The 24,403-nt window shown below is 44.4% G+C and overlaps 1 protein-coding gene across 3 annotated transcripts in view; it reads right to left on the reverse strand.

The window, feature by feature from the left end:
- LOC147111258 (RNA-binding protein 5-like) overlaps window positions 1-17,623 on the reverse strand; it is a 53,567-nt gene extending 35,944 nt beyond the window's left edge. For 2 of the 3 annotated variants that reach the window (XM_086001989.1, XM_086001986.1), the window contains exons 1-4: window positions 17,520-17,623; window positions 11,185-11,258; window positions 8,271-8,448; window positions 1,839-1,991 (exon numbers count right to left, since the gene is read on the reverse strand). In XM_086001989.1, the coding sequence (XP_085858115.1) occupies window positions 1,839-1,991; window positions 8,271-8,448; window positions 11,185-11,201 (348 nt within the window). In that variant the 5' untranslated portion in view covers window positions 11,202-11,258; window positions 17,520-17,623. The remainder of the gene's footprint in view (window positions 1-1,838; window positions 1,992-8,270; window positions 8,449-11,184; window positions 11,259-17,519) is intronic. The other variant, XM_086001987.1, reaches the window with a different exon arrangement.
- Window positions 17,624-24,403: the final 6,780 nt, after the last annotated feature.

A 24,403-nucleotide genomic window follows, 5' to 3' on the forward strand; every position in this document is an offset into this window, starting at 1 on the left:
TTTTCCTACTGAAGTGGATAACTTCACATTTATCCATGTTATGCTGCATCTGCCAAGTATTTGCCCACTCACTCAACTTGTCTAAATCGCCTTGAAGCCTCTTTGCGTCCTCCTCACAACCCCACCTAGTTTTGTCTCGTCAGCAAACTTGGAAATATTACATTTGGTTCCCTCATTCAAATTATTGATATATATTGTGAATAGCTGGGGCCCAAGCACTGATCCCTGCGGTACCCAACTAGTCACCGCCTGCCACCCTGAAAAAGACCCATTTATTCCTACTCGTTTCCTGTCTGACCAATTTTCAATCCATGCCAGTATATTACCCCCAATCCCATGTGCTTTAATTTTGCACACTAACCTCTTATGTGGAACTTTATCAAAAGCCTTCCGAAAATCCAAATACACCACATCCACTGGTTCTCCCTTATCTATTCCACCAGTTACATCCTCAAAAAACTCCAGTAGGTTTGTCAAACACTATTTCCCTTTCATAAATCCCTGTTGACTTTGTCTAATCGCATTGATATTTTCTAAGTGTCCTGTTATCACATCCTTTATAATACTCTAGCATTTTCCCTACTACAGATGTTAGGCTAACCGGTTCCCCATTTTCTCTCTCCCTCCTTTTTTAAATAGTGGGGTTACATTTGCCACCCTCCAATCTGCAGGAACTGTTCCATAATCTATAGATTATGGAAGATGACAACCAATGCATCCACTATTTCCTCTTTTAGTGCTCTGGGATGCAGATTATCAGGCCCTGGGGATTTATCAGCTTTCAGTCTCATTAATTTCTCAAGCTCTATTTTTTTTTTATACTAATACTAATTTCCTTTAATTCCTCCTTCTCACTAGACCCTTGGTTCCCTAGCATTTCTGGGAAGTTATTTGTGTCCTCTTCCGTGAAGACAGAACCAAAGTATGTGTTTAATTGCTCAGCCGTTTCCTTGTTCCCCATTATAAATTCTCCCGTTTCTGACTGTAAGGGACCTACATTTGTTTGCCAGGACTCCTGGTTAGCATGCGTTAACTTCAACAACAAAAAAATCGCAGTGCTACCTACTGGAACTCCATGGCACTACACTTTCCAATTTAAATCAGTGCACTGTGATCAAATGTTATCTAATGAACTTGTCGTTGCAGAACAGAGCTCCCATCTCCACATGCATCCCCATTTTCCAGAAGCCACCCTGGAATCCCAAAAACAGCCAATTGCCAAGGACTTCCCAACACAATAGCAAGTTCACAGTTCAGAATTCTTGGGAGAAAATAGACAATATCACAATTTAAATTTTTTTTTATGCAGCCAACATGTTGCAGTAAGCACGTCACTTTCTCTCGTACCGGGGCAGCAGGGAGTTGGGAAACACGAGTTTAACAAAAGCAACAAAACTGCAAGAGGGGAAAAAAAAGCCAGGGATCACTTTACTGGTGACGCCGGCTGAAAAGTGCTCGTGTATGGCCTTTGAATGAAGACAGTGTCGGGCTGACTGGCGTCACTCACTTCTGAATATCTGATACTGGCTCTGAAACAGAATATTCTCTGCCGCACAGTATACATTCTAAACGCAGCTCACATTAAGAGGAGAAATGCTACCATGCCTTCAAAAACACAAAATATGACAAAAAGCCATGCAAGGTCTTTTACTAAAGCAACATAGTTGAAAAGAAAAGCTAACACACTTTCACTCCTTCCTCCTAGAAAACTATTACTTGTAATTTTTTCATTCTCCTACCAAACTATCATTTCTACTTTTTCTGCCTCCTTTTGTTTCTAGGGCGAATCATCACTATCGTAACTACAGTACGAACACTGGAGGAGGAAAAAGACCTACATCATCCTCTGTCGTGGACGAGGGAAGCCCTCGTAACATAATAGTTTTGCTTTCTTTTTCATTGTTCAGGTCATTCCGGTCTGGATCCTTGTAGTCGCCATCTGAATGGTAACCGCCATCTGACCGGTCACTGTTTCTTCTCTCCTGATGTCTCTAAAAGGAAAATTTGAACCAAGAACATGAGCATAACAAAGCTGAAGAAAACCTCAGAGCAAAGGTTTTAAAAATTCTGACAAGTGAGAGATTGGCAAGGCACATTGGGGGTACAAGTGCATAGTACCAAGTAAGAGAACACAGATTTGATCAGCCAAATGATAGGAAAGGGGCAAAAATGGACCTTGTAGACAATGTACCCCGTAATTTTTTTTTAGGTGCGCAGCCCCTTTAAGGGTTGGCGTGCCCCATTCAAAATACCACGCATGCGCGGGTTTTCCTATTTAAAAGCCGGTGAGCCGGCTGTGCGGGAGCTGCGTGGCCACGCAGCTTAAACGGAATATTGCTTGCAGATTCTCCTTTCCTATCTGTGGAGAAGCACACAGCTGAGGCGAGGTTATGAAATCACAGACCCTTATTAATTTGAATGAATTCCAATTCAAGACACTCGAATTGCAGATACCAAGACAGATGGATGACAGGAGGAGAAAATTAAGTTAGGCTCAGTGTCCAACACAGTAGTCGACAGATTACATGGCTGACTTTAGTTGTGCTTGATTTGGTTTCTTTCAATGGGTCTTTTAACACACTCATGTCCACCAGATTAAAAGTAGCACCCCCTTTTGCCTTGCACCTTCACCCCTTTTGTCATTTAATCACTCTTGCCCTCCAACCCATCACAGGCCCTTCCCTTTTGTTCTTTCCTCCCCTCCCCCATTTCCCTGCACTTGCCTACAACCTGCTATATCTCTATATATAGCTCCAGTTCTGACGAAAGGTCGTCTACTTGAAACGTTAATTCTTTCTCCACAGATGCTGCCTGACCTGCTGAGTGTTTCCAGCATTTTCTGGATTTGTGATTGGTTGGTTATGTCTGATTAATCTAGTTTTTTTTTGTGGGGTCACTAGCATGATGGCCAGGGGAGTGTCTATGGATGCTGTCTATATGGACTGCTGGAAGGCATTTAATACGGTTCCACACAAGATTAATGGCAAAAATGGAAGTGCACAGAATTGGAGGTAACCTCGTGCTATGTGTTGACGAAGGGTCCCAGACCTAAAATGTTGACTCTGATTCTCTCTCCACGGATGCTGCCTGATCTGAGTGTTTGCAGCAATTTCTGTTGTTATCTCGTGATATGTGTTGGTAGTTGGTTGGCAGGTAGGGGCAAAGGGAACAATTTGATCGGCAGGATGTGACAAGTAGTGTTCCCTAGGAATCCGTATTGGAGCCTCAGCTTGTCACCATGTATTAATGACTTCGATGCAGATGAAGTTATCTGAGGAAGGATGTTCTTGCCATGGAGGGAGTGCAGCAAAGATTCACCAGACCGATACCTGGGATGGCAGGAATGACGTATGGGGAGAGATTGGGTCGATTGGGCTTTTACTCGCTGGAGTTTAGAAGAATGAGAGGGGAATCTCATTGAAACGTATAAAATTCTAACAGGGCTAGACAGACTAGATGCAGGAAGGATGTTCCCGATGGCGGGGGAGTCCAGAACCAGGTGTCACAGTCTAAGGATAAGGGGTAAGCCATTTAGGACAGAGATGAGGAGGAATTTCTTCACCCAGAGAGTGGTGAACCTGTGGAATTCTCTACCACAGAAGGCAGTGGAGGCCAATTCATTAAATATATTCAAGAATGAGTTAGATATATTTCTTAAGGCTAAAGGGATCAAGGGATATGGGGAGAAGGCAGGGACAGGGTACTGAATTTGGATGATCAGCCATGATCTCATTGAATGGCGGAGCAGGCTCGAGGGGCCGAATGGCCTACTCCTGCTCCTATCTTCTATGTTTCTATGAAGTTAGGAGGTGCAGTAAGTTGTGTAGATGGGAAGAGGAAGTTACAAAGGGACATAGACAGACTAAGCGAGGGGGCAAAACTATGGCAGATGGACTTTAATATGGGGAAGTGTGAGGTCATCCACTTTGGATCAGAGAAAGACAAATCAGAATATTTTCTTAATGGTGGGAGACTAGGAGCTGTGGAGGAGCAAAGTAATTTGAGTGGTCATGTGCACAGATCACTAAAAACTAGTGCACAGGCACCCCAGCCACAGTCTGTTCGCCCTCCTACCATCTGGAAGACGCTACAGATGCATTCGCACCCGTACGACCAGATTTAGGAACAGCTTCTTTCCCAGGGCTGTCATCCTACTGAACTCCACAAATAAACACTAAAGCCTGCACATCTGCCGATGCACTTTATTCTGGTCATATTTATGCTAATATATATGTACAAATGTATGTTGAAATGTTTAAGTGTCCTAATCCAAATTGTACACTCTCGGGAGCCGCAAGCCTACATTTCGTTGTACTGCACTTGTGCACTAACAATGACAATAAAAGTTGATTTGATTTGATTTGAAAAAAAGTAAATGTTAAGTTCCATTAGCAACTCCTCAGATAATGAAGCAGTCCATGCCCGAGTGCAGCAAGACCTGGATGACATTCAGGTGTGGGCTGATAAGTGGCAAGCAACATTCGGGCCACAAAAGTGCCAGGCAATGACTATCGCCAACAAGCGAGTCTAACCACCGCCTCATGATATTCAACAGCATCACCATCGCCAAATCCCCCACCTTCAATATCCTGGGTTTGGGTCATCATTGACCAGAAACTGAACTGGACCAGCCACATAAATACTGTGGCTACAAGAGCAGGTCAGAGGCTGGGTATTCTGCGGTGAGTGTCTCACCTCCTGACTCTCCAAAGCCTTTCCACCTTCTACAAGGCACAAGTCGGGAGTGTGATGGAATACTCTCCACTTGCCTGGATGAGTGCAGCTCCAACAACACTCAAGAAGCTCGACAGCATCCAGGACAAAGCAGCCCGCTTGATTGGCACCCCATCCACCACCTTAAACATTCACTCCCTCCACCACCGGCGTACCGTGGCTGCAGTGTGTACCCTCTACAAGATGCACTGCAGCAACTCGCCAAGGCTGCTTTGGCAGCACCTCCCAAACCCACGACCTCAACCACCTAGAAGGACAAGGGCAGCAGGCACATGGGAACACCAGCACCTGCAAGGTACGTACCATCCTGACACGGAAATATATCGTCCTTCCTTCATCGTCGCTGGGTCAAAATCCTGGAACTCCCGCCCTAACAGCACTGTGGGAGTACCTTCACCACAAGGACTGCAGCAGTTTAAGAAGGTGGCTCACCACCACCTTCTCAAGGGCAATTAGGGACGGGCAATAGTGCTGGACTTGCCAGCAACGCCCACATCCCAGGAACGAATAAAAAAAATACAAAAACACTAATGGAATGTTGGCCTTTATCTCAAAGGGTTTGGAATACAAAAATGAGGAACTGATACTTCAGTTGTACAAAGCCTTGGTCAAACCCTATAGTGATTAATGCATTCAGATTTTGACATCTCAGGAAAGGTATCTTTGCCTTGGGTGGAGTACAGTGCAGATATTGTGAATGTTTAAGGTGGTGGATGGAGTGCCAATCAAGCGGGCTGCTTTGTCCTGGATGGTGTCGAGCTACTTGAGTGTTGTTGAAGCTGCACTCATCCAGGCAAGTGGAGAGTATTCCATCACACTCCTTACTTGTGCCTTGTAGATGGTGGAAAGGTTTTGGGGAGTCAGGAGGTGAGACACTCGCCACAGAATACCTAGCCACAATATTTATGTGGCTGGTCCAGTTAAGTTTCTGGTTAATGGTGACCCCCCAGGATGTTGATAGTGGGGAATTCAGTGATGGTAATGCCGTTGAATGTCAAGGGGAGGTGGTTAGACTCTCGCTTGTTGGAGATAGTCATTGTCTGGCACTTCTGTGGCGCGAATGTTGCCTGCCACTTATCAGCCCAAGCCTGAACGTCATCCAGGTCTTGTTGCATGCAGGCATGGACTGCTTCATTATCTGAGGAGTTGTGAATGGCACTGAACACTGTGCAGTCATCAGCGAACATCCCCATTTCTGACCTTATTTTGGAGGGAAGGTCATTGATGAAGCAGCTGAAGATGGTTGGGCCTAGGACACTGCCCTGAGGAACTCCTGCAGCGATGTCCTGGGGCTGTGATGATTGACCTTCAACCACCACAACCATCTTCCTTTGTGCTAGGTATGACTCCAGCCAGTGGAGCGTTCCCCCCCCCCCCGATTCCCATTGACTTCAGTTTTACTAGGGCTCCTTGATGCCAGACTCGGTCAAATGCTGCCTTGATGTCAAGGGCAGTCACTCTCACCTCACCTCTTTTATCAGAATTATACCAGGGCTTAAGGAGTTAAATATGAGCACATGCTGCATAAGCTTGGCTTGTATTCCCTTGAGTTTAGATCTTTGTGGGGATGATCTAATTGAAGTCTTAAAATGATAAAAGAGATTCAATTGGATAAATACAGAGAAACTATTACCTATGGCGAAGAAATCCAGACAAAGGGGGCATGAAAATTAGAGTCAGGCCATTTAGTTGTGAAGTCAAGAGGCACCTTTTCACACAAAGGGTAGTGGAAATATGGAACTCTCTTCGCCAAAAGGCTGTGGATGCGGGATCAATTAAAATTTTCAAGATAGATTTTTGTTAGGTGAGGGAATGAAGGGATATGGAGAAAAGGAGTCGATGTACAGATCAGCCATGATCTAACTGAATGGCGGAACAGAGCTAAGGGGCTGAATGGCCTACTCCTGTTCCTATGTAACAAATCATGCAAAGTGCCCACTTTATTAGATGGATAGCGGCTACATATGCACTTGATCGTCTATTAAATTTCACACTTTTGAATATGGCCCAATGTTTTGATATTCCGATCTTTGTTTAGCTGTGCGCTTTTTGCGTGGGTTTGTGGATGCATTATCAGGTACCTCATCTTGCAGGGAAAGAGACCATTAAAATTCAAGGAGGGTGTGGACCTTAGTTCAACAAAAGTAACATTAAATAGAGGAAAGTCAAACCAAACAAACTATGTGGTAACTCAGCAGTTAAAGTGGAACACCTTTAACACCAATTACTTCTCTGCCTGTTGTCATTTACAATTAAGTGCAAACTAAGTATCTGGAGCTCAAACATATCAGTCAAAGAGAATGCTATACTCAATTTGTTAGTGAAGTAGCTCTAAGCAAGGTGCTCCCACCTGATGAATCTACTATACAAGAATGCATACGTTTAAAGAATTTTTTAGAAAGCACAAATAAAATCTAATTGATCAAGTACAGGAAACTCTCGATTTACCGGCACCTAAATAACCGGAAATCTCCGTTAACCGGCAAAATTCAGGAGTAGGTTCAGGTAAGTTTTACTTCATATTAGTGGCCGTTCCTGGATCTGTGGCCATGTAACCGGGGTTCCTGCACCTGTTGCTATGCAACAGGGACACCCGCGGCTGAAAATTCAGTAGGGTTAGCGCCCATTTTGCGGCGCTAGAGGGCCTAGCGCCGCAATGATAGCCGTTTCTGAAATTCACTTCGGCACTGCCATCGGCGTTAGCCGGTTGCGCTGCGCCGGCACCGATGACGTCATCGGTGTGCGCAGCGTCCCGGTTGCCGTGGCAACGCGCCCGAACGCCGAAATTCAGTTGCGGCCGCCTCGCCCGTGGCAGCCGCAACTAAGACTCTGGCAACCGAGTCTTACACAAGTTAGCGCCGGCGCATTAAGGTCGCGCGGCGGCCGGCCGCTTTCCCACCGGCCGCCTGCCCGCACCTCCCTCCCCGGACTCCTCCACCCCCCCGCCGCGGAACAGATGCGTCTGGCCTGCAAGCCCGGCACTTGTCAGAGGTGCCGGGCTCATTTTTGAAAAAATCAAACGGCCAGCGATCGGGTGAAGGCAGCGCCTCCTTAACGGGAGGAGGAGGCCTGCACTTCCCCAGCCTGCCGCACCGGGTGCCACAGCGCCGGATTAGCGCCGCAATGCGGCACTCAGCGCCCATTGGGAGGCACTCACGCCCGCCAGTAGCGCCGGTAGCCGTCTGGGCGCGGCGCTACTGAATTTTTGGCGCGCGCAAGGGAATTAGCGCCGGCGCTAAATTTCTGCCGCTAAAGCCCTGGCGCGGCGTCAACTCAATTTCTAGGCCCTGGATCTGTGGCTGGGGTTCCTGCACCTGTTGCCATGCAACAGGGACACCTGGATCTGTGGCCGTGTACGGGGCTCTCGTACCTTTTACTATACCTCTCTGTAATCCGGACTTTTTGATAAACCGGCACCACGCCGGTCCGGGATAAAAAAAGTTTCCTGTACTGTGCTGTACAACGACCCTGCCATCATTTTCTCTGAACAGATACATCAGTCACAAAGTGTCAAATTCCAATAAATTTTCACTTACACCAGCTTCAGAATTCTCAGAGTTCCGGTGGTCTTGATGTCGACGATTACGGCGATCATCACTAGAACCTCGGTGATCATAGTCCCGATCGGTGCCCCTCGAGCTCCGGTCTCTCCGATCAACTCGGTCTTTGATCTGATCGGATCCATATCTGCCATTGCGTTCAGTTCTACTTACTCTGCAGAGACAGAGAACGCTATGAGAGAAAAGCACGTGCGTACACATAATGGAAATCCACTGCAAACTCTGCAACAACTGGACACATAGGAACAATTAGGCAGAAGAAAAACAAGCAAAAGGAAAGTTACAATGGTATATTAAAAAAATTATGCATACAAAGTATAATTTGTAAAGCTCATATGTAGCGGAGCTATACAAATCAGAGGTCCAAGGTTCTTTTCCCAGCCTCTCAAGTTAGTTGATCCTACCCATGTTACCAGGAGGAGTGCTAAAATTGGCCTTAAAGCCCTTGGCTTGTAGGGGGAGGGAATTCTGCACCTGATCAGTATCGAATTATTTTTGCTCACTATCTGGTTAGCCCTGTTAGAAAGTGCACAAAGAAACACCAGGCTAGGCTGTAAAGTCCCCACTAAAAAATTTCCAACCCACTCTTGGGATGACACTTACAGAATGACCATCTGGGTGAGGTACTCGGGAGTGCCCTTGGAACTGTACCCCAAGCTGGAGTTAACGCCTTTGGAAGAGGATGGGAAGGTGGTTTTTTTTTAATTAATAAAAAGGTGCCAAATACAGATTTAATATACCAGTTTCACATGTATACTCTGGTGCTGCGCACAGTAAGTCAGGGCATGCAAGAACCGCCATGTCAAGGTAACTGAGAAGATGGCCTTCGAAATAAACTTGCAGATTTAACTTGGGAAGCTACTGCACAAACATTGTGCAGCTTCGTGTTAGCTGTGCTAATCAGTTGGGAGAATATTATGCTTCTGCGTGGTGAAACTTTCCCACACAAAACTAGCTGACGTACACTTAAATCACACAACAACAGTGACTCAAACACCAAATGGCTACCAGTCCTCTCAAATGTATGGCCACCGAACATCAGGCGTCCTATTGCTGCAAAGAAGCTCTAGGAAATCCAGGAGGTACCACAACTGCCACTTTTCCAAGATATATGGGAGACGGCTCTCCACCGGCTCATCAGCAGAAGACGAATCTGGACTATGCTACCAACCACCTCCACAATGCATGTTGCCTCATTATCATAGAAGTTTACGGCACAGAAGGAGGCCATTCAGCCCACTGTGTATGTGCTGGCTGAAAAAGAGCAATTCAGCCTAAACCCACCTTCCAGTCCTTGGTCCATAGCCTTGTAGTTACAGCATATCCAAGTACTTTTTAAAATGCGATGAGGTATTTCTGCCTCTACCACCCTTTCAAGCAGTGAGTTCCAGACCCCCACCACCTACTGGGTGAAAACTTTGTATCAACTCTCCTCTAATCCTTCTACCAATTACTTTAAACCTATGCCCCTAGTTATTAGCCTCTCTGCTAAGGGAAATGGCAAACAGAATGGGAACGTACAGCTCACTACGAAACTCCATCATCCTTACCAGCCTGACGAGACTGCATGGTTTCGCACGGCCACACCATCTCCGGTGCAAACCCAATTGTTTTAAATGTTTGGTGCTCAGCGTTACAGCAAATGACCAAATCTGGGGACTCAGGAACACCCCTCTGTAGTTGAGGATGCCACCCATCTACTGAATTGCTGCTCGTTTCATGCTGGTCTACCAGGAGGGCACATCAAACTCTACAATACTGACCTCAAGGCTACGGAATGGCTAAAACATGCATGATCTCTACCTAAGCCCCTTGACACTTGTGACAATTTATCTCCCTACTCTGGTTTTATTTTGAACTTTATCCCAATCTTTAATGTACCACTTATGCATTCACAAATAAGAAGTTAATAGTAGCTAAACTTACTGGAATTTGGGAAGCAGAGTTGGTTGGTTGTTTAGGGGCTTCTCAGTACAGACCGAGAAGCTGGGAGATAAAAAAAAAGGCACAACACTACCACCACTTGCAGGAGTGTGTAAATACAACACATTTACATGGGCAATGTCCATTATAAAATGTAGACATAGGAATTTATAATGGTGAAATATGACAAAAGTATGACAACAGGGGACTAAGGTTTTGTAGACAGGAAGTGCGTGCAAATGCAATTTTAAAAATATTAAGCTATCTGTTGGTTACAATCATCATGGCCACACAAAATGGCTAGTGATTTGTAAAAAAAACTGTTTTGAAAACTGTTTAAACTTGCAGCTACATTCATGACTCTTTTTTGCTCCACCTGCCAGGAAGACAGAATAAGATTATGGCTCCTGGATTTCCAAACATCAGCTTCACCAGTCAAAATGCTGCACGATATCAATACCATGACATAAAATCTCAAAGTTTGAAGATTCTGATCAGGCTATATAAAACAAAACTTATTTTTTAAATCAAATGTAAGAAGTCACACAACACCAGGTTATAGTCCAACAGTTTTATTTGAAATCACAAGCTTTCGGAGCGCTGCTCCTTCGTCAGGTGATGAAGGAGCAGCGCTCCGAAAGCTTGTGATTTCAAATAAAACTGTTGGACTATAACCTGGTGTTGTGTGACTTCTTACATTTGTCCACCCCAGTCCAACACCGGCATCTCCACACCATTTTAAAATCAAATTCATGCTTTTCAAGGTGCAGAATCTGTGTGCTGGAAATCGGGAGTGTGTCTCCATTTGACACCCAGTGTTAACATTAAGCACTCCCAGGGCTCGTAGCCTCAAACTGTGCACCAACAATGTTCTTTCACCCCAAACCTCAAGAACAACCTCCACCACACCACTGCAATGTTTCATTTCCTCCATAAACCATCAAGAATATGGATTCAGGATACTCACCTCTTATTGGAACCCATCGTTCAATAGGACTCACTCGTGAGAACAGCTTCACAACGATGACCTGTGTTTGTAATCTGGTAAATAAGACAGATCAGCACTGACATAATACAATAAGGCAAATCAAGTTCATTAACATAAAAAACACTTTACTGCTTTACAACACAGCGCACAAGCTCCTTTTACCCCATCCAAGAAGCCACTGAATTTCCTTTCACCTTTGAGTGTTTTCTGCTCAACCATAGCTCTTTAAAATTCCTGTCCCTGCGAAGACTAGGCATCTGAACCCACCAATCGGAGAACAGTATTTCTGCAGCAATTATGAATAGAGCTTCCCTAGTTTATCCAATTTTCTGAGTTCAGAGAATTAGTAAAGGTTGCTCCACAATTGATGGAAAAAGGTTGCCTTAGGCAGACTAAATCTACCATGGAGTGAGTAATCTATTCCAACCCTCCAGGTCGAGAAAACTCAAGCAGCTGACGCTAACATAAGAAAGTTACGGGCACAGATCTGGCCTGCAGACCATGTGTTGGGACATTCTTAAACTAAAATACAATTTTCCGTACGTCAAACCTGTCTGCCATGCCACAGCTCAAGGTTTATTCTGCTCCAAAAAGGCAGCACGATATTATTCAGCACCATACAGAAACAAATTCAGTCAAGAGGTTTCAGTGGGATTTGATATGCCAAGCCCTTTCACGAGACAGGATATCAGGGAATGGACCCCAATCCACCAATGTGGAAAAGGCTGATAAAGTGGCTACAAACATTTTGTCTGTGCTGATGGTCAGTTCATGATTCAGGAACTTTTGCAGATATTACAAAAGCCATGCATCACAGAACATCTAATCCAAAAAATCATGCATCACAGAACAAACCTCTTCAATGTACAGTCACATTTTGAGGTACAGCCTGGAGAGTAAATAATGGGGCACACTGCACACAATCTGGGAAAACAATCCCCAGGTTAGATTAGCCTACGCAATGGTGACAGTGCCAACTGCAGACAAGCACACCCAACTGCCAGAAACCTTGTTTCTGGTAGAAATAAACAACTTGCATTTATACAGCACCTTTAACATAGAACCAGCATTTATAAAGTGCCTTTCATGACCTCAGATATCCTAAAATACTTCACCGCCAATAAATTACTTTTGATAGTCACAGCTTCAATGTATTCAAATGCAGCTGCTAATTTCCACACAGCAAGGTCCCAGAAACAGTATTGAGATACATGGCCAGATGATCTGCGCTTTTTTTTTTTAAATGATGTTGGTTGAGGGATAAATGTTGACCAGGGCAAATAAAGAACTCGCATGCCCTTTGAATAGCACAATGTAATCTTTTGCACTCATCTGAAAGGGCAAACAGAGCCTCAGTTCAGCATCTCATCTGAAAGACTGCCCAGACTAACACAGCACTCGCTCAGCACTACGCTGAAGTATCAGCCTAGATTACGTGCCCAAGTCTCTGCAGTGGGGCTTGACACCACAACCTTCTGACCGAGAGGCAAGAGTGACATCACCGATACCTAACCTTCAGCAGGATTTGACCTATTTAGGTTAAAGATAACCCAAGTCAGAAAACTAAATTGGAACATCCCACCCTTGTTCATCTTGAAGCAAAACCAAAAAAAAAGGCCAAACAAAAAGGCAAGCCTACACAGTCCAAGAGAATCAAGCTCCATAAGTCTACCCACATGCATTTTACTTATAAATGTCATGATGTCCATCCATCAATACTAATGCTGAGGAAATAAGATGATCACGCTGTCGTCAACTGCAACCTCTCACCCAGGTAAGTATGGTTGCAAATCGGAGATTAGGACTTTAACAGATTATAAAAATTCATAGACAGCTATGCAGTCTATTCTGTTCAGACTAGGTGAGATGGGAAGGAATGTAGATCGTAAACTGCAATGCCTGGCTCAGAATACCTTTTTTGCCCTCAGAGGTTCAAATCACACATGCTGAATTTTAACTGTATCTAACTAGGAAATTATTCTTTGGATAACAGAATTATTATGGTAACTAACTTGCCTTTCTCATGGCATTTCAACACTTTTCAAAAACCTTATAAACACCTCACACTTTCCACATCCTTGCTCGAGTTGTGGAATGACTAGAAGTTCCATAAAGGCCACTGCCACGTGGGTCAAAGCACTTCCGAATGTAAATAAAGTTACGACAGAATAATTTAGGTGTACCCCTGCCCTCAAATGATTAAATAAGTGTACCATGTGGTACTGAACCAGAAACCAGGAAGGTCTAGGTATTATTTCTGACCCACACTGTGTTAACTTTAACAGAAGCTCCATAGATGGGCGAGACGATCTTTACATCAAATAGAAAGAAGCATTAAAGCAATCAAGGACATGAGAGAAACAAAGAACATGTGAATCATCAAGGCAGTGAGAGGCAACCTGAGGAGGTGATGAAAGAAGATCAGGTCTGAAATTAAAAACAGAAGTTGGGAAGAAAGGCAAAACAACCAGGTGCCCAAAGCTGATTACTACCCAGCATCCCAGTGATCCATGTTGGGTGAAGACAAGATCAAGTTTCCCTGGAATCAGAAATCCCAACACTCTCACATTCTGAATAGCTACAGGCTATAAGAACATAAGAAATAGGAGCAGGAGTAGGCCAATCGGCCCCTCGAGCCTGTTCCGCCATTCAATAAGATCATGGCTGATCTGATCCTAACCGCCAATCCACTATCACAGAACCATCTCCTGAATCTAACAGAATTAGACACATGAAATAGGAGCAGGATCAGGCTACACGGCCCCTGGGCCCGCTCCGCTACCCACAGGGCCATGACCGATCCGAACCTAGACTCATGTCCAAATTCCTGCCCGCTCCCCGTAACCCTTAATTCCCTTTACTTCTAGGAAACTGTCTATTTCTGTTTTAAATTTATGTAATGATGTAGCTTCTACAGCTTTTTGGGGCAGCATATTCCATGGACCTACCACCCTCTGAGTGAAGTAGTTCCTCCTCATCTCAGTTTTGAAAGAGCAGCCCCTTATTCTAAGACTATGCCCCCTAGTTCTAGTTTCACCCATCATCGGGAACATCTTCCCTGCATCCACCCGATCCAACCCCTTCACAATCTTATATGTTTCAATAAGATCGCCTCTCATTCTTCTGAACTCCAATGAGTAGAGTCCCAATCTACTCAACCTCTCCTCATATGTCCATCCCCTCATCCCCGGGATTAACCGAGTGAACCTTCTTTGTACTGACTCGAGAGCAAGTATGTCCTTTCTTAAGTATGGATACCAAAACTGTACGCAGTATTCCAGGTGCGGTCTCACCAATACCTTGTACAACTGAAGCAATACCTCCCTATTTTTATATTCTATCCCCCTAGCAATGAAAGCCAACATTCCATTGGCCTTCTTAATCACTTGCTGCACCTGCATACTAACCTTTTGAGTTTCGTGCACCAGGACCCCCAGATCCCTTTGTACTTCAGTACTTTCCAGTTTCTTGCCATTAAGATAATATGAATGAACTGTACGTACTTCAGCACAAGTCATGAACCATCTGTCAGCTTGGTTCAGTCAGTAACACACTAACATTTGAGTCAGATTGTGCTCGAGTTAAGCCCCACTCCAGTACTTCAGCACATCATTTAGACGAGAGGTTCTCAACGGAGGGTCCGCAATAGGGCGGGAGGGGAGGGAGAGCAGGAGCAGTCACCGCCCCAACGCCGTTTACAAACGCTCCACTCGCTGGATCCAGACTGCCTCCTCCTCCGCGACAGCGACACCGCTTTAGCCTGGGCTTCTATCCGCAATGATCCGCTGAAGCCGAGCCACACGGTGGTGAGGGGGGCCAGCCTGCTCTGCGCCTCCCTCCGTCCCTCACCCACCCTTCCCAGCTCGTGTCAGGTGCTGGGCGGGGGTGCAGCGCCGGCGGGACATCACCAACAGCGGCCCCTCCTGCTGTGGCTGGCGGCGGAGAGGTTTAAAAATAACACATCGAGAACGGGCTTCGAGTGAAATTAAAATGACACTAAAGCGGTTTTACATATAAACAGACCCAATGCAAAAAAAAACCCCGAGCCTAAATAGAAAAGGGCTGGGGCTGAAAGGTCCGACCTTCCCTTTGACAGACAGTAACATTGTCAAATCAGAACAGGCATCGTTTTATGACATTGCACAGAGGCATGCTGTGAGCAATCGAGCACCTGTCAGGTGCTGTTGTCACACTGAGGTCTGGGATATGTTAAAACACTGGAGCACCTTCCACAAACCCTTCATGTTTACAAGAACAAGGCAGCAATGCCTGGAAAGGTGCAGGAGTTACTAGAGAAACAATTGGTGCTTTGCATTCAGTCGTGCACAGGAGGGCGCCCGTTTTCCAGTGCGTTCCAAGTTTATTTCAGGCTGGTTGTATTTTTTTTTTATATACAGAAAATGTGTGCTGTGTTACAAGGGGGTCTGTGGAATTTTTATAACACAGGAGGAGGTCCGCAGAAACAAAAAGGCCGAGAACCCCTGATCTAGACAACACCGCACTGCACCACTGTCAGAGGTGTCATCTTTCAGGTAATTCTTAAGAATGCATTAAACAATTCTATTGTTCAAATCAATGTAAAAGATCCTATGGCACTTTTCAAAGAGTCGCAGGAAGTGGTGTGTGTTCTGGCCAACATTCCTCCCTGAACCAACACCCGAAAAAAAGATTAGCTGGTAATGACTTTCATTTGCTATTTGTGGGACCTTGTTTTACACAAATTGGTTGCTACATTTGCCTACATAACAAAAATATCACTTCAAAAACTATTTAATTGATCATATACACATTGGCACATCATGGCACAAGTTACAGAAATGCATTTTTTCTTGATAAAATTATGTTTACACCTTCATAAGATGCAACTTCACTAGATCAAAGCCCTGTTCACCCATCACCCTCGTGATCACACTTACATTAGATCCTGGGCCAATGCCTAGATTTTTTTAATGTCATCCTCCCGTTCAAAACCCTCCATGGCCTCGTCCCTTTCTATCTCTAACCTCCTCCAGCCTTACAACCCTCTGAGAACTCAGTGTTCCTCCAACTCTGCCCTCTTTCCTACATTACAACAGTGACTACACTTCAAAATTATTTAATTGGCTGTAATGCACTTTAGAATGTCCTGAGATCGTAAAAGGTGTATATAAATCCAAGTCTTTTTTCTTTTTCTGGTACATCACCCACTTCCTTCATCTCACCATTGGTGGCCTTCAGCCTAACCTCTGGAATTACTACCCTAAACCCCTCTCCCCCTCCTTTAATACACACTGTAAAACCCACCCCTTTTTTCACCTGTTCTAATGTCTCTTTCTCTGACTTGGTGTATATTTTTGTCTGATGACACTCCCGTGAAGCACCTTGGGATGTTTTACCACATTATAGGTGCTTATATAAATGCAAGTTGCTGTGGTTAAAAAAATAACAGCAAGTTGAACATCTCAAGGAGGGGATTTTTTGCAATATGTATAGTTGAATCTAAACAAGAATAAAAGTTTTTATAACCAAAACAAGGAAGTGGCAGAAAATATGCAAGTGAAAATTTAAAACTGAGGTGACTGGTTAAACTCATTGTTTTTTTAAGTAAGCAACCCAGTCACGGGGAATCCTAATGCTAATGGCAGAATAAACGAGTATGGATACTTCCCGCTGCAAACTCAGGCCCCTTCAGCTGAGGCTCAGTTGGCAGCAGCCTTGCCTCTGAGTCACCTCTCAAGTCCCACTCGAGACTTCAGCACACGAGGCTGACACTCCCAGTGCGGTGCCGAGGGGGAGTGCTGCACTGTCAGAGGTGCCGTCTTTCAGATGAGGTGTTAAACCGAGGCCCCGTCTGCCCTCTCGGGTGGACGTAAAAAAAAAATCCCCTAGCACTATTTCAAAGAAGAGCAGGGGAGTCCTGGGCCAATATTTATCCCTCAATCGACATGACTAAAAGCAGATTATCTGGTCATTATCACATTGCTGTTTGTGGGCGCTTCCTGCATCACAACAGTAACCACACTTAATAAACAAAAGTACTTCACTGGCTGTAAAGCGCTTTGGGACATCCTATAAGACGTGAAAGGCAAGTCTTTTCTTTTCCTTCAGCATAAAACAATTGCACTGAAAACTTGCAGAAGAAGGCCCCCTTCCTTCTTCCTCCCTCTCCGCCTGCCAGTGCAGGCCTGCCCCGGATTTTCGGCTGATTGCTGAAACTTTCCGGGCCGCTCCATGACCGGGCCACCGATTTCTGTGGGACACTGTAGACAATCGTTCCGACTCAGCGCCGGCCGAGGCAACGTCGCACTTTTTTATTCCGATAGCGCCGCACCTACCGTCCGCCGGTGGTGCTGGTGGCCGAAATATCACAGCCGTCCGCCCGATCACTCTGCCTCTCACAACCCAATCGCCATCACACACACAAGATGGCGCCTGGCTGCAAAGCTACCCAGCGTGCACCGCAACACCACGCGCGCTTGTGATTGGTGAAAAGTACAATCCCCTTTGCATTCTGGGAATTGTCGTTTTTCTCTCTCCCCCTGAGTGGTGAAAACAAAATGGCGCTTTTGTTCTTTCATCCCCCTCCCCCATTGCCCAGCCCCCAAACTGGCCTTTTAATCTGTTTCATTTCCTGCTTTTTTTCTCAGTTTTGAAGAAGGGTTTCGACCTGAAACATTAACTCTGTTTCTCTCTCCACGGATGTTGCCTGGCCTGCTAAGTGTTTCCAGCGTTTTCTGTTGGTATCTCGAATTTACACAGCGTCCATCACGACCCCAGAACACTTTACAGCCAATGAAGTACTTTTAAAGTGTGCTGGAAATACTCAGCAGGTTAGGCAGCATCTGTTAAAAAAGAAAGACTTGCATTTATACAGCACCTTTCACGACCACTAGACGTCTCAAAGTGCTTTATAGCCAATTTGTAAGAAGGCACACAACACCAGGTTATAGTCCAACAGCTTTATTTGAAATCACAAGCTTTCGGAGCGCTGCTCCTTCGTCAGGTGACAGCACTTTTTGAAGTGTAGTCACTGTTGTAATGTGGGAAACGCGGCAGCCAATTTGCGCACAGCAAACTCCCACGAACAGCAATGTGATAATGACCAGATAATCTGTTTTTGTTAATGTTGGTTGAGGGATAAATATTGGCCCAGGACACCGGGGATAACTCCCCCGCTCTTCTTCAAAATAGTGCCCGTGGGATCTTTTACGTCCACCTGGGAGAGCAGACGGGGGCCTCGATTTTACGTCTCATCCGAAAGACGGCACCTCTGACAGTGCAGCACTCCCTCAGCACTGCACTGGAGTGTCAGCCTAGCTTTATGTGGTCAAGGAGAAACAGTTAACGTTTCAGGTCGATGACCCTTTGCCAGTTCTGACGAAAGGTCGTCGACCTGAAACGTTGATTCTGTTTCTCTCTCCACAGATGCTGCCTGACCTGCTGAGTAGTTCCAGCATTTTCTGTTTGTAGTTCAGATTTCCAACATCCGCAGTATTTTGCTTTTGTACTTTTAAAGTGTAGTCACTGTTGTAATGTAGGAAACGCGGCAGCCAATTTGCGCACAGCAAGCTCCCACAAACAGCAGTGTGTTAATGACCAGATAATCTGTTTTAGTGATGTTGATTGAGGGATAAATATTGGCCCAGGACACTGGGGATAACTCTCCTGCTCTTCTTCAAAATAGTGCCAGGGGATCTTTTACATCCACCTGAGAGGGCAGACGGGGCCTCGGTTTAACGTCTCATCCGAAAGACAGCATCTCCAACAGTGCAGCACTCCCTCAGTAGCGCACTGGGAGTGTCAGCCTAGATTTTTGTGCTTAAGTCTCTGGAGTGAGTCCTTGAACCCACAACCCTCTCCTAACTCAGAGGTGAAGGGTGCTACCAACTGAGCCACAGCTGGAAGCAGCAACTGCAACTTGCATTTATATAGTAGTGAAATGTCCCTATGGTGCTTCACAGGAACAATTAATTATTATGCTATTCAAAATCTCACTTTTTTTTCCAAATTTAAATCCCCAAGTCTGTTTTATTCTTGAACTGTGTATTATAGGATGAGCCATCTTTCAGATGAGATGTTTAACCGAGGCCCTGTCTACCCTCAAGTGGACGTAAAAGATCACATGGCACTATTTTGAAGAAGAGCAGGGGATCTGTCCCCGGTGTCCTGGCCAATATTTATCCTTCAATCAATATCACTAAAACAGATTATCTGGTCATTATCACATTGCTGTTTGTGGGATTTTGCTGTGCGCCAATTGGCTGCCAGGTTTCCTACATTACAACAGTGACTACACTTCAAAAAGTACTTCATTGGCTGTAAAGCGCTTTGGGACGTCCGGTGGACGTGAAAGGAGCTATATAAATGCAAGTGTTTTTTTGACCATATTTTCTAAACTGAATCCAGGGACACACAGGGCGGGAGCAGAGCAAAGTGGCCAGGATGGAAAATGCAGGTTGTGCGGTGTAGCGAGGCAAAAGTTTTTAGCAGCATATACACTACAAATGCAAAACAAATGTGCATATAATTATGCCGGAGGTGACATCACACTATTCAGACACCATTTATATATAATACAATAACACTGTTCAGTGCATTGACCTGAAAGTGTGATTAGGTCTAACAGTTTGATGTGCATCTATTCCAATGAATATGGCTCTGGTCTGTTCGGGGACGAGTTTCGTGAACCGGGGACTCTTCCAAGGACACAGTTTGCCCGGCGACACAGTTCCTCATCCAGGGACTGTGCCCGGAAAATGTATGGTCACCCTACTTTTGTATGATATTTAGCTATGAATATAATTAAAGTCTCTGGTGTATGCACACACATGCTTCAGGAAAGTGTTACATCATGTTAGTTCTCTCACGCTTGGCTGCCACATTTACATTTCTGTTTTTTTTACCATATTCCTGCCTTTTATTTAGGGTTGTCAACTCTGGTTGGACATGTTCCTGGTGGTTTCCTCACGTGACCTCCCACCTCTAACCGTCCTACCCAGTCAAACAGCTTTTTATCCCATCTGTGCAATATTTTTATAACTAATAAAATGAAAAAAATAACTTTTTTTAATGACTCTATGATTTTTCTCCTGGGTTGCTCAGGGCATTGTCCAGGAGATCAATCATTACATTTTGGAGACTCCAGGATAATCCTGGAATGCTGGCAACCCTACTTTCTGTCTACCCAGCCGCAGTGACACAAATTTCATGTTTTCTTTCGGCTAAGGCCACATTCGCTCATGATCCTAGATGTTGTGCTGTGGCTCTTCCCAGATCCCTCTCGCCGCCCGAAAGCTGTCATTGCAGCCATGTCCAAATTCCTGCCCTACCCACAACCCAAAAGCCAGTGTGTAGCCCTTGGCTGGAACCTTCATGTAACCAGTGACCCACCAACCATGACCAGAAGCGCAGTCTGCAACCCTGGCTGGATCCCTCCCCAGTGAATCAGACATCACCCAAAAGGATAAAAAGAAGCAGTGAAAAGAGAAGCAAAAGAGGAGAGAAAGAGAAGCAGTAGATAAAGTGATCAGCAGTACTGGAGTCGATGCCTCAGTGGGGGGAGGGTTATCGCTGTGGAGGTGGGGCTGCTGTGACAGAGGAAGAGGTTTTAAAAAACTGGATAAACTTAAACATATTTGCTCTGCTATCAATTGTCATTAAATAACCAACATTTTACACACTTGCAGCCCCACTTCCACCAGGATCTGATCTTGGTACACTGTGTACACCTGTTTCATGCAAAGCATACTTAGCGTTAGGGCCTACTAAGGCTGAACTGGTGGGAATTCTGGCAGATAAGAAATAAGTTACATTGATAAAGGAAGAGAGTGCTTGCATCTGTATAGTGCCTTTCTAATGACCTAAAGCACTTTACAGTTAATTAAGTACTTTAGAAGTAACTGTTGTACTTGTAGACAAACACTGCAGCCAAATTGCACACAAACAGCAATGAAAATATCAGTTAATCTGTTTTTTTGGGGAAGTGTTGATTGAATAATAAATGTTGACAAGAAGAACTCCCTGTTCTTCAAATAGTGTCACGGGAAGTTTTACATCCACCTGACATGGCAGACAGGGCCTTGGTTTAACATCTCCGACAATGCAGCACTCCCTCAGTACTGCACTGAAGCATGAGCCTAGATTATGGTTCTTTAGTTCCCTAATGTGGTGCCCGAACCCACAAACTTCTGACTCAGGGACAAGTGTGCTACCACTAAGCCAAACTGGCATTCACAAATAATGACATTCCACCAGTCCTACCTTTTTCAGTGATAACCGCATGGCGGGATGGGGGGTGGGGGGAGGTTGGGGAACAGATGCAACCTGCCCGACTTCCCATGGAATTTAGGAGCACACACAAAAGGAGCTTAGATCCAGCATAAATAACAACAGAAAATGCTGGAAAAACTCAGCAGGTCAGGCAACATCCGTGGAGAGAAATTTGAGTTGACGTTTCGGGTCGAACCCGTCTTCAAAACTGGAAAGAAAATCTGCGATCTGACAAAAGAAGTAAAAGAAACAAAAGCAGAGAAAGAGACAATAAAAGATCCAGCATAACAAGGTTTCACCCCAAGTTCCTATCTCAGATAACAGTGACTTTGCACTGCCGGGGGCCAGGAATTTCAACAGAGAAGATATCACAATGCAAAATGACATCATAAAGCAGGTTCACCTGATTTTCTTGGTGTAGAAAAATTACAGTAGAATTCACAGTTCCAGTTTTGTAACTGAACACTTGCAACAAGGATTATATCTAGAAATATTGGGTAGATTTGTCGAGTTCTCGCCAATGGTGAGGTACCTAGACTACCGCAAACGCAGATCACAAAATCGCGGTGCACTTGAGCACATAATATAGGCTGAGACTTCAGCACAGTACCAAGGGAGTGCTGAAGTGCTGCATTTCAGATAAAACGTTAACGCGAGGACCTCCTACCTGCTTAGATGAACATAAAAGATCCCATGGCACTGTTTAAAGAAGGGAAAGGAGTACTTTTGGTCTCCTGGACATTTATCCCTCAACTAACACCACCAAAATACAGATGAACTGGTCATTTATCTCACTGTTGTTTGTGGGATCTTGCTGTGTGCAAATTGGCTGCCAAATTTGCCTACATAACAATGACTGCACATTGTTGGCTGTGAAGCACTTTAGGATGTCCTAAAGCCATGAAAGGCGCTATATAAATACAAGCTCTTTCTTTACTGATAACCGTTGCTAATCAGTTATCTGGTCATCATGTGTGCATGTGTCATACCCAATCTCCCAAATATACTTTATATATGTGTAACATTCATTTGGATAAATGCTATTAAAATATATTTCCACAAGGGATGACACAATAATGACAAAATGGCATCATGAAGAAGTTTGAACCGATTTTTGGGTGCTAACAAATCGTTTTAGTTGAAAATATAATCCCTTGAATTTATCTTTGCATAATGATGGAAAAATAATCAATACATTGCACTACCCCATTTCAATGGGTTGTCTTACTTAACTTAAACAGAATAACTCCTCTGCATTCTGTCCCGCACCCAGGGCAGAACCTCCTCTCCCTGCAGTCTCCTGTCTCTCACAGGATAGTTACAGATGAGGAGCACCATTTAGGTCATCTTAATTCATCTATCCAAAGATCCAAACATTTTTCCCAATGTTGCATCCAATTATTTCTTAAATGATTCTAGGGTTTTTGCCTCCACTGCTCTATCTGGATGTTTATTCCCCATGTTGATCACTCTTTGATTTCTTGATCGAAGTCCTAAAATTACCTTTTACTAATTTGAACTTGTGTCTCCTCATTCGACTGCTGCAGCTTAATTTAAAATTATATTCCCAATGAGCTTTCTATACCTTTAAAAATCAATAAGATCACCTCTCAGCTGCCTCCTTTTCAAGCTGAAAAGCTCCAGTCTATCCAGTCTTTCCTCATGATTCAGACCCCCGACTCTGATGATCAACCTTGCGGGTCTTCTCTGCACTGCCTCCAGGGCTTGAGTGTCTCCCTTGTTCCTTGGACTCAGTATTCAAGGTGCCATCTGACCAAAGTACCATACAGTTTGATTTTTACCTCTTCTAACTTATATTCTACCGTTTTGACTACGTAGTTCAACATCCTATTAGTTTTGTTAATTGCTGCTCTGCATTGGTTGGACATATTTAGCATCAAGTCTACTAAGACTCCCAGTTCTCTATCAACTTCATTCTTATCTATTTCAACACCATTTGTGAAGCATGTATGTTGTCTATTTTTCCTTCCCATGTGTAGCACTGTACACTTGTCTGCATTAAATTTTATCTGCCATGTTCTGCCCGCGCACATTTTGTCAAACTCTTTTCTGAGCTGCCTCCACTGATTCAACGGCGTCTCTTAGTTTGGTATCATCTCCAAATTTAACCACTGTTGATTTAACTTCCTGAATCCAGATCACTTATATAAATTAGAAACAGTAGTGGTCCCAGCACCAAGCCCCGAGGTATCCCACTCAGTACTTCCCCCGCTCTCCTACAACTCCTCTAACAAGCACTTATTGTTTCCCACCCATCAGCTAGTTTCTTAACCATTCCAGTTTACTCTAAATCCCCACAACTTTCAGTTTAACTAATAGCCTTTCATGTGAAACACTATCAAAAGCCTTGTGGAAGTTGAGGTACATCATGTTATAAGGCATCCCTCAGTCTACTTGGGTTGTCACTTCCTCAAAGAAGTTGTGGAGGCTGGTCAGGCAGGGTCTTTCCCATCTGAATCTATGCTGGCTGCTGTTAACTAGGGTATTGTACAGAAAATTCTCAAGCTTACTTCTAATTGATTCCAATATTTTACTTGGAATAGAAGTAGGACTAACGAGACTGTAGTTATGTGTGTCGATTCTGCCACCTATTTTGAATATGGGCATCACACTAGCCCACTTCCAGTCTACTGGAACTTCTCCAGTGTTCATTGGCTCCCTCAAAATAATTGTCGATGGTTCAAAAATTTCCTCCCTCGTCTCACTTTAAAATAAATGCCATATATTCCTAGGGATTTATTTGTTTCGAGCCCATTTAGTCTATCTAGAACTTCCATCTCATATATAGTGAAGTCATTGGTTATATTTGGGATATCTTTCACAGCCATTTAGCACATTAACCACCTTTCCTCTATGAACATACATTGCTTTTAGAAATGCAGCATTAAGTTGATTGAATTTTCTGATGAGGTAACAGAGAGGGTTTATG

The sequence above is a fragment of the Somniosus microcephalus genome, chromosome 11, assembly GCF_052327205.1.
Source record: "Somniosus microcephalus isolate GS21.2 chromosome 11, FLI_Smic_1.0, whole genome shotgun sequence".
NCBI classification, from domain to species: Eukaryota; Metazoa; Chordata; class Chondrichthyes; order Squaliformes; family Somniosidae; genus Somniosus; species Somniosus microcephalus.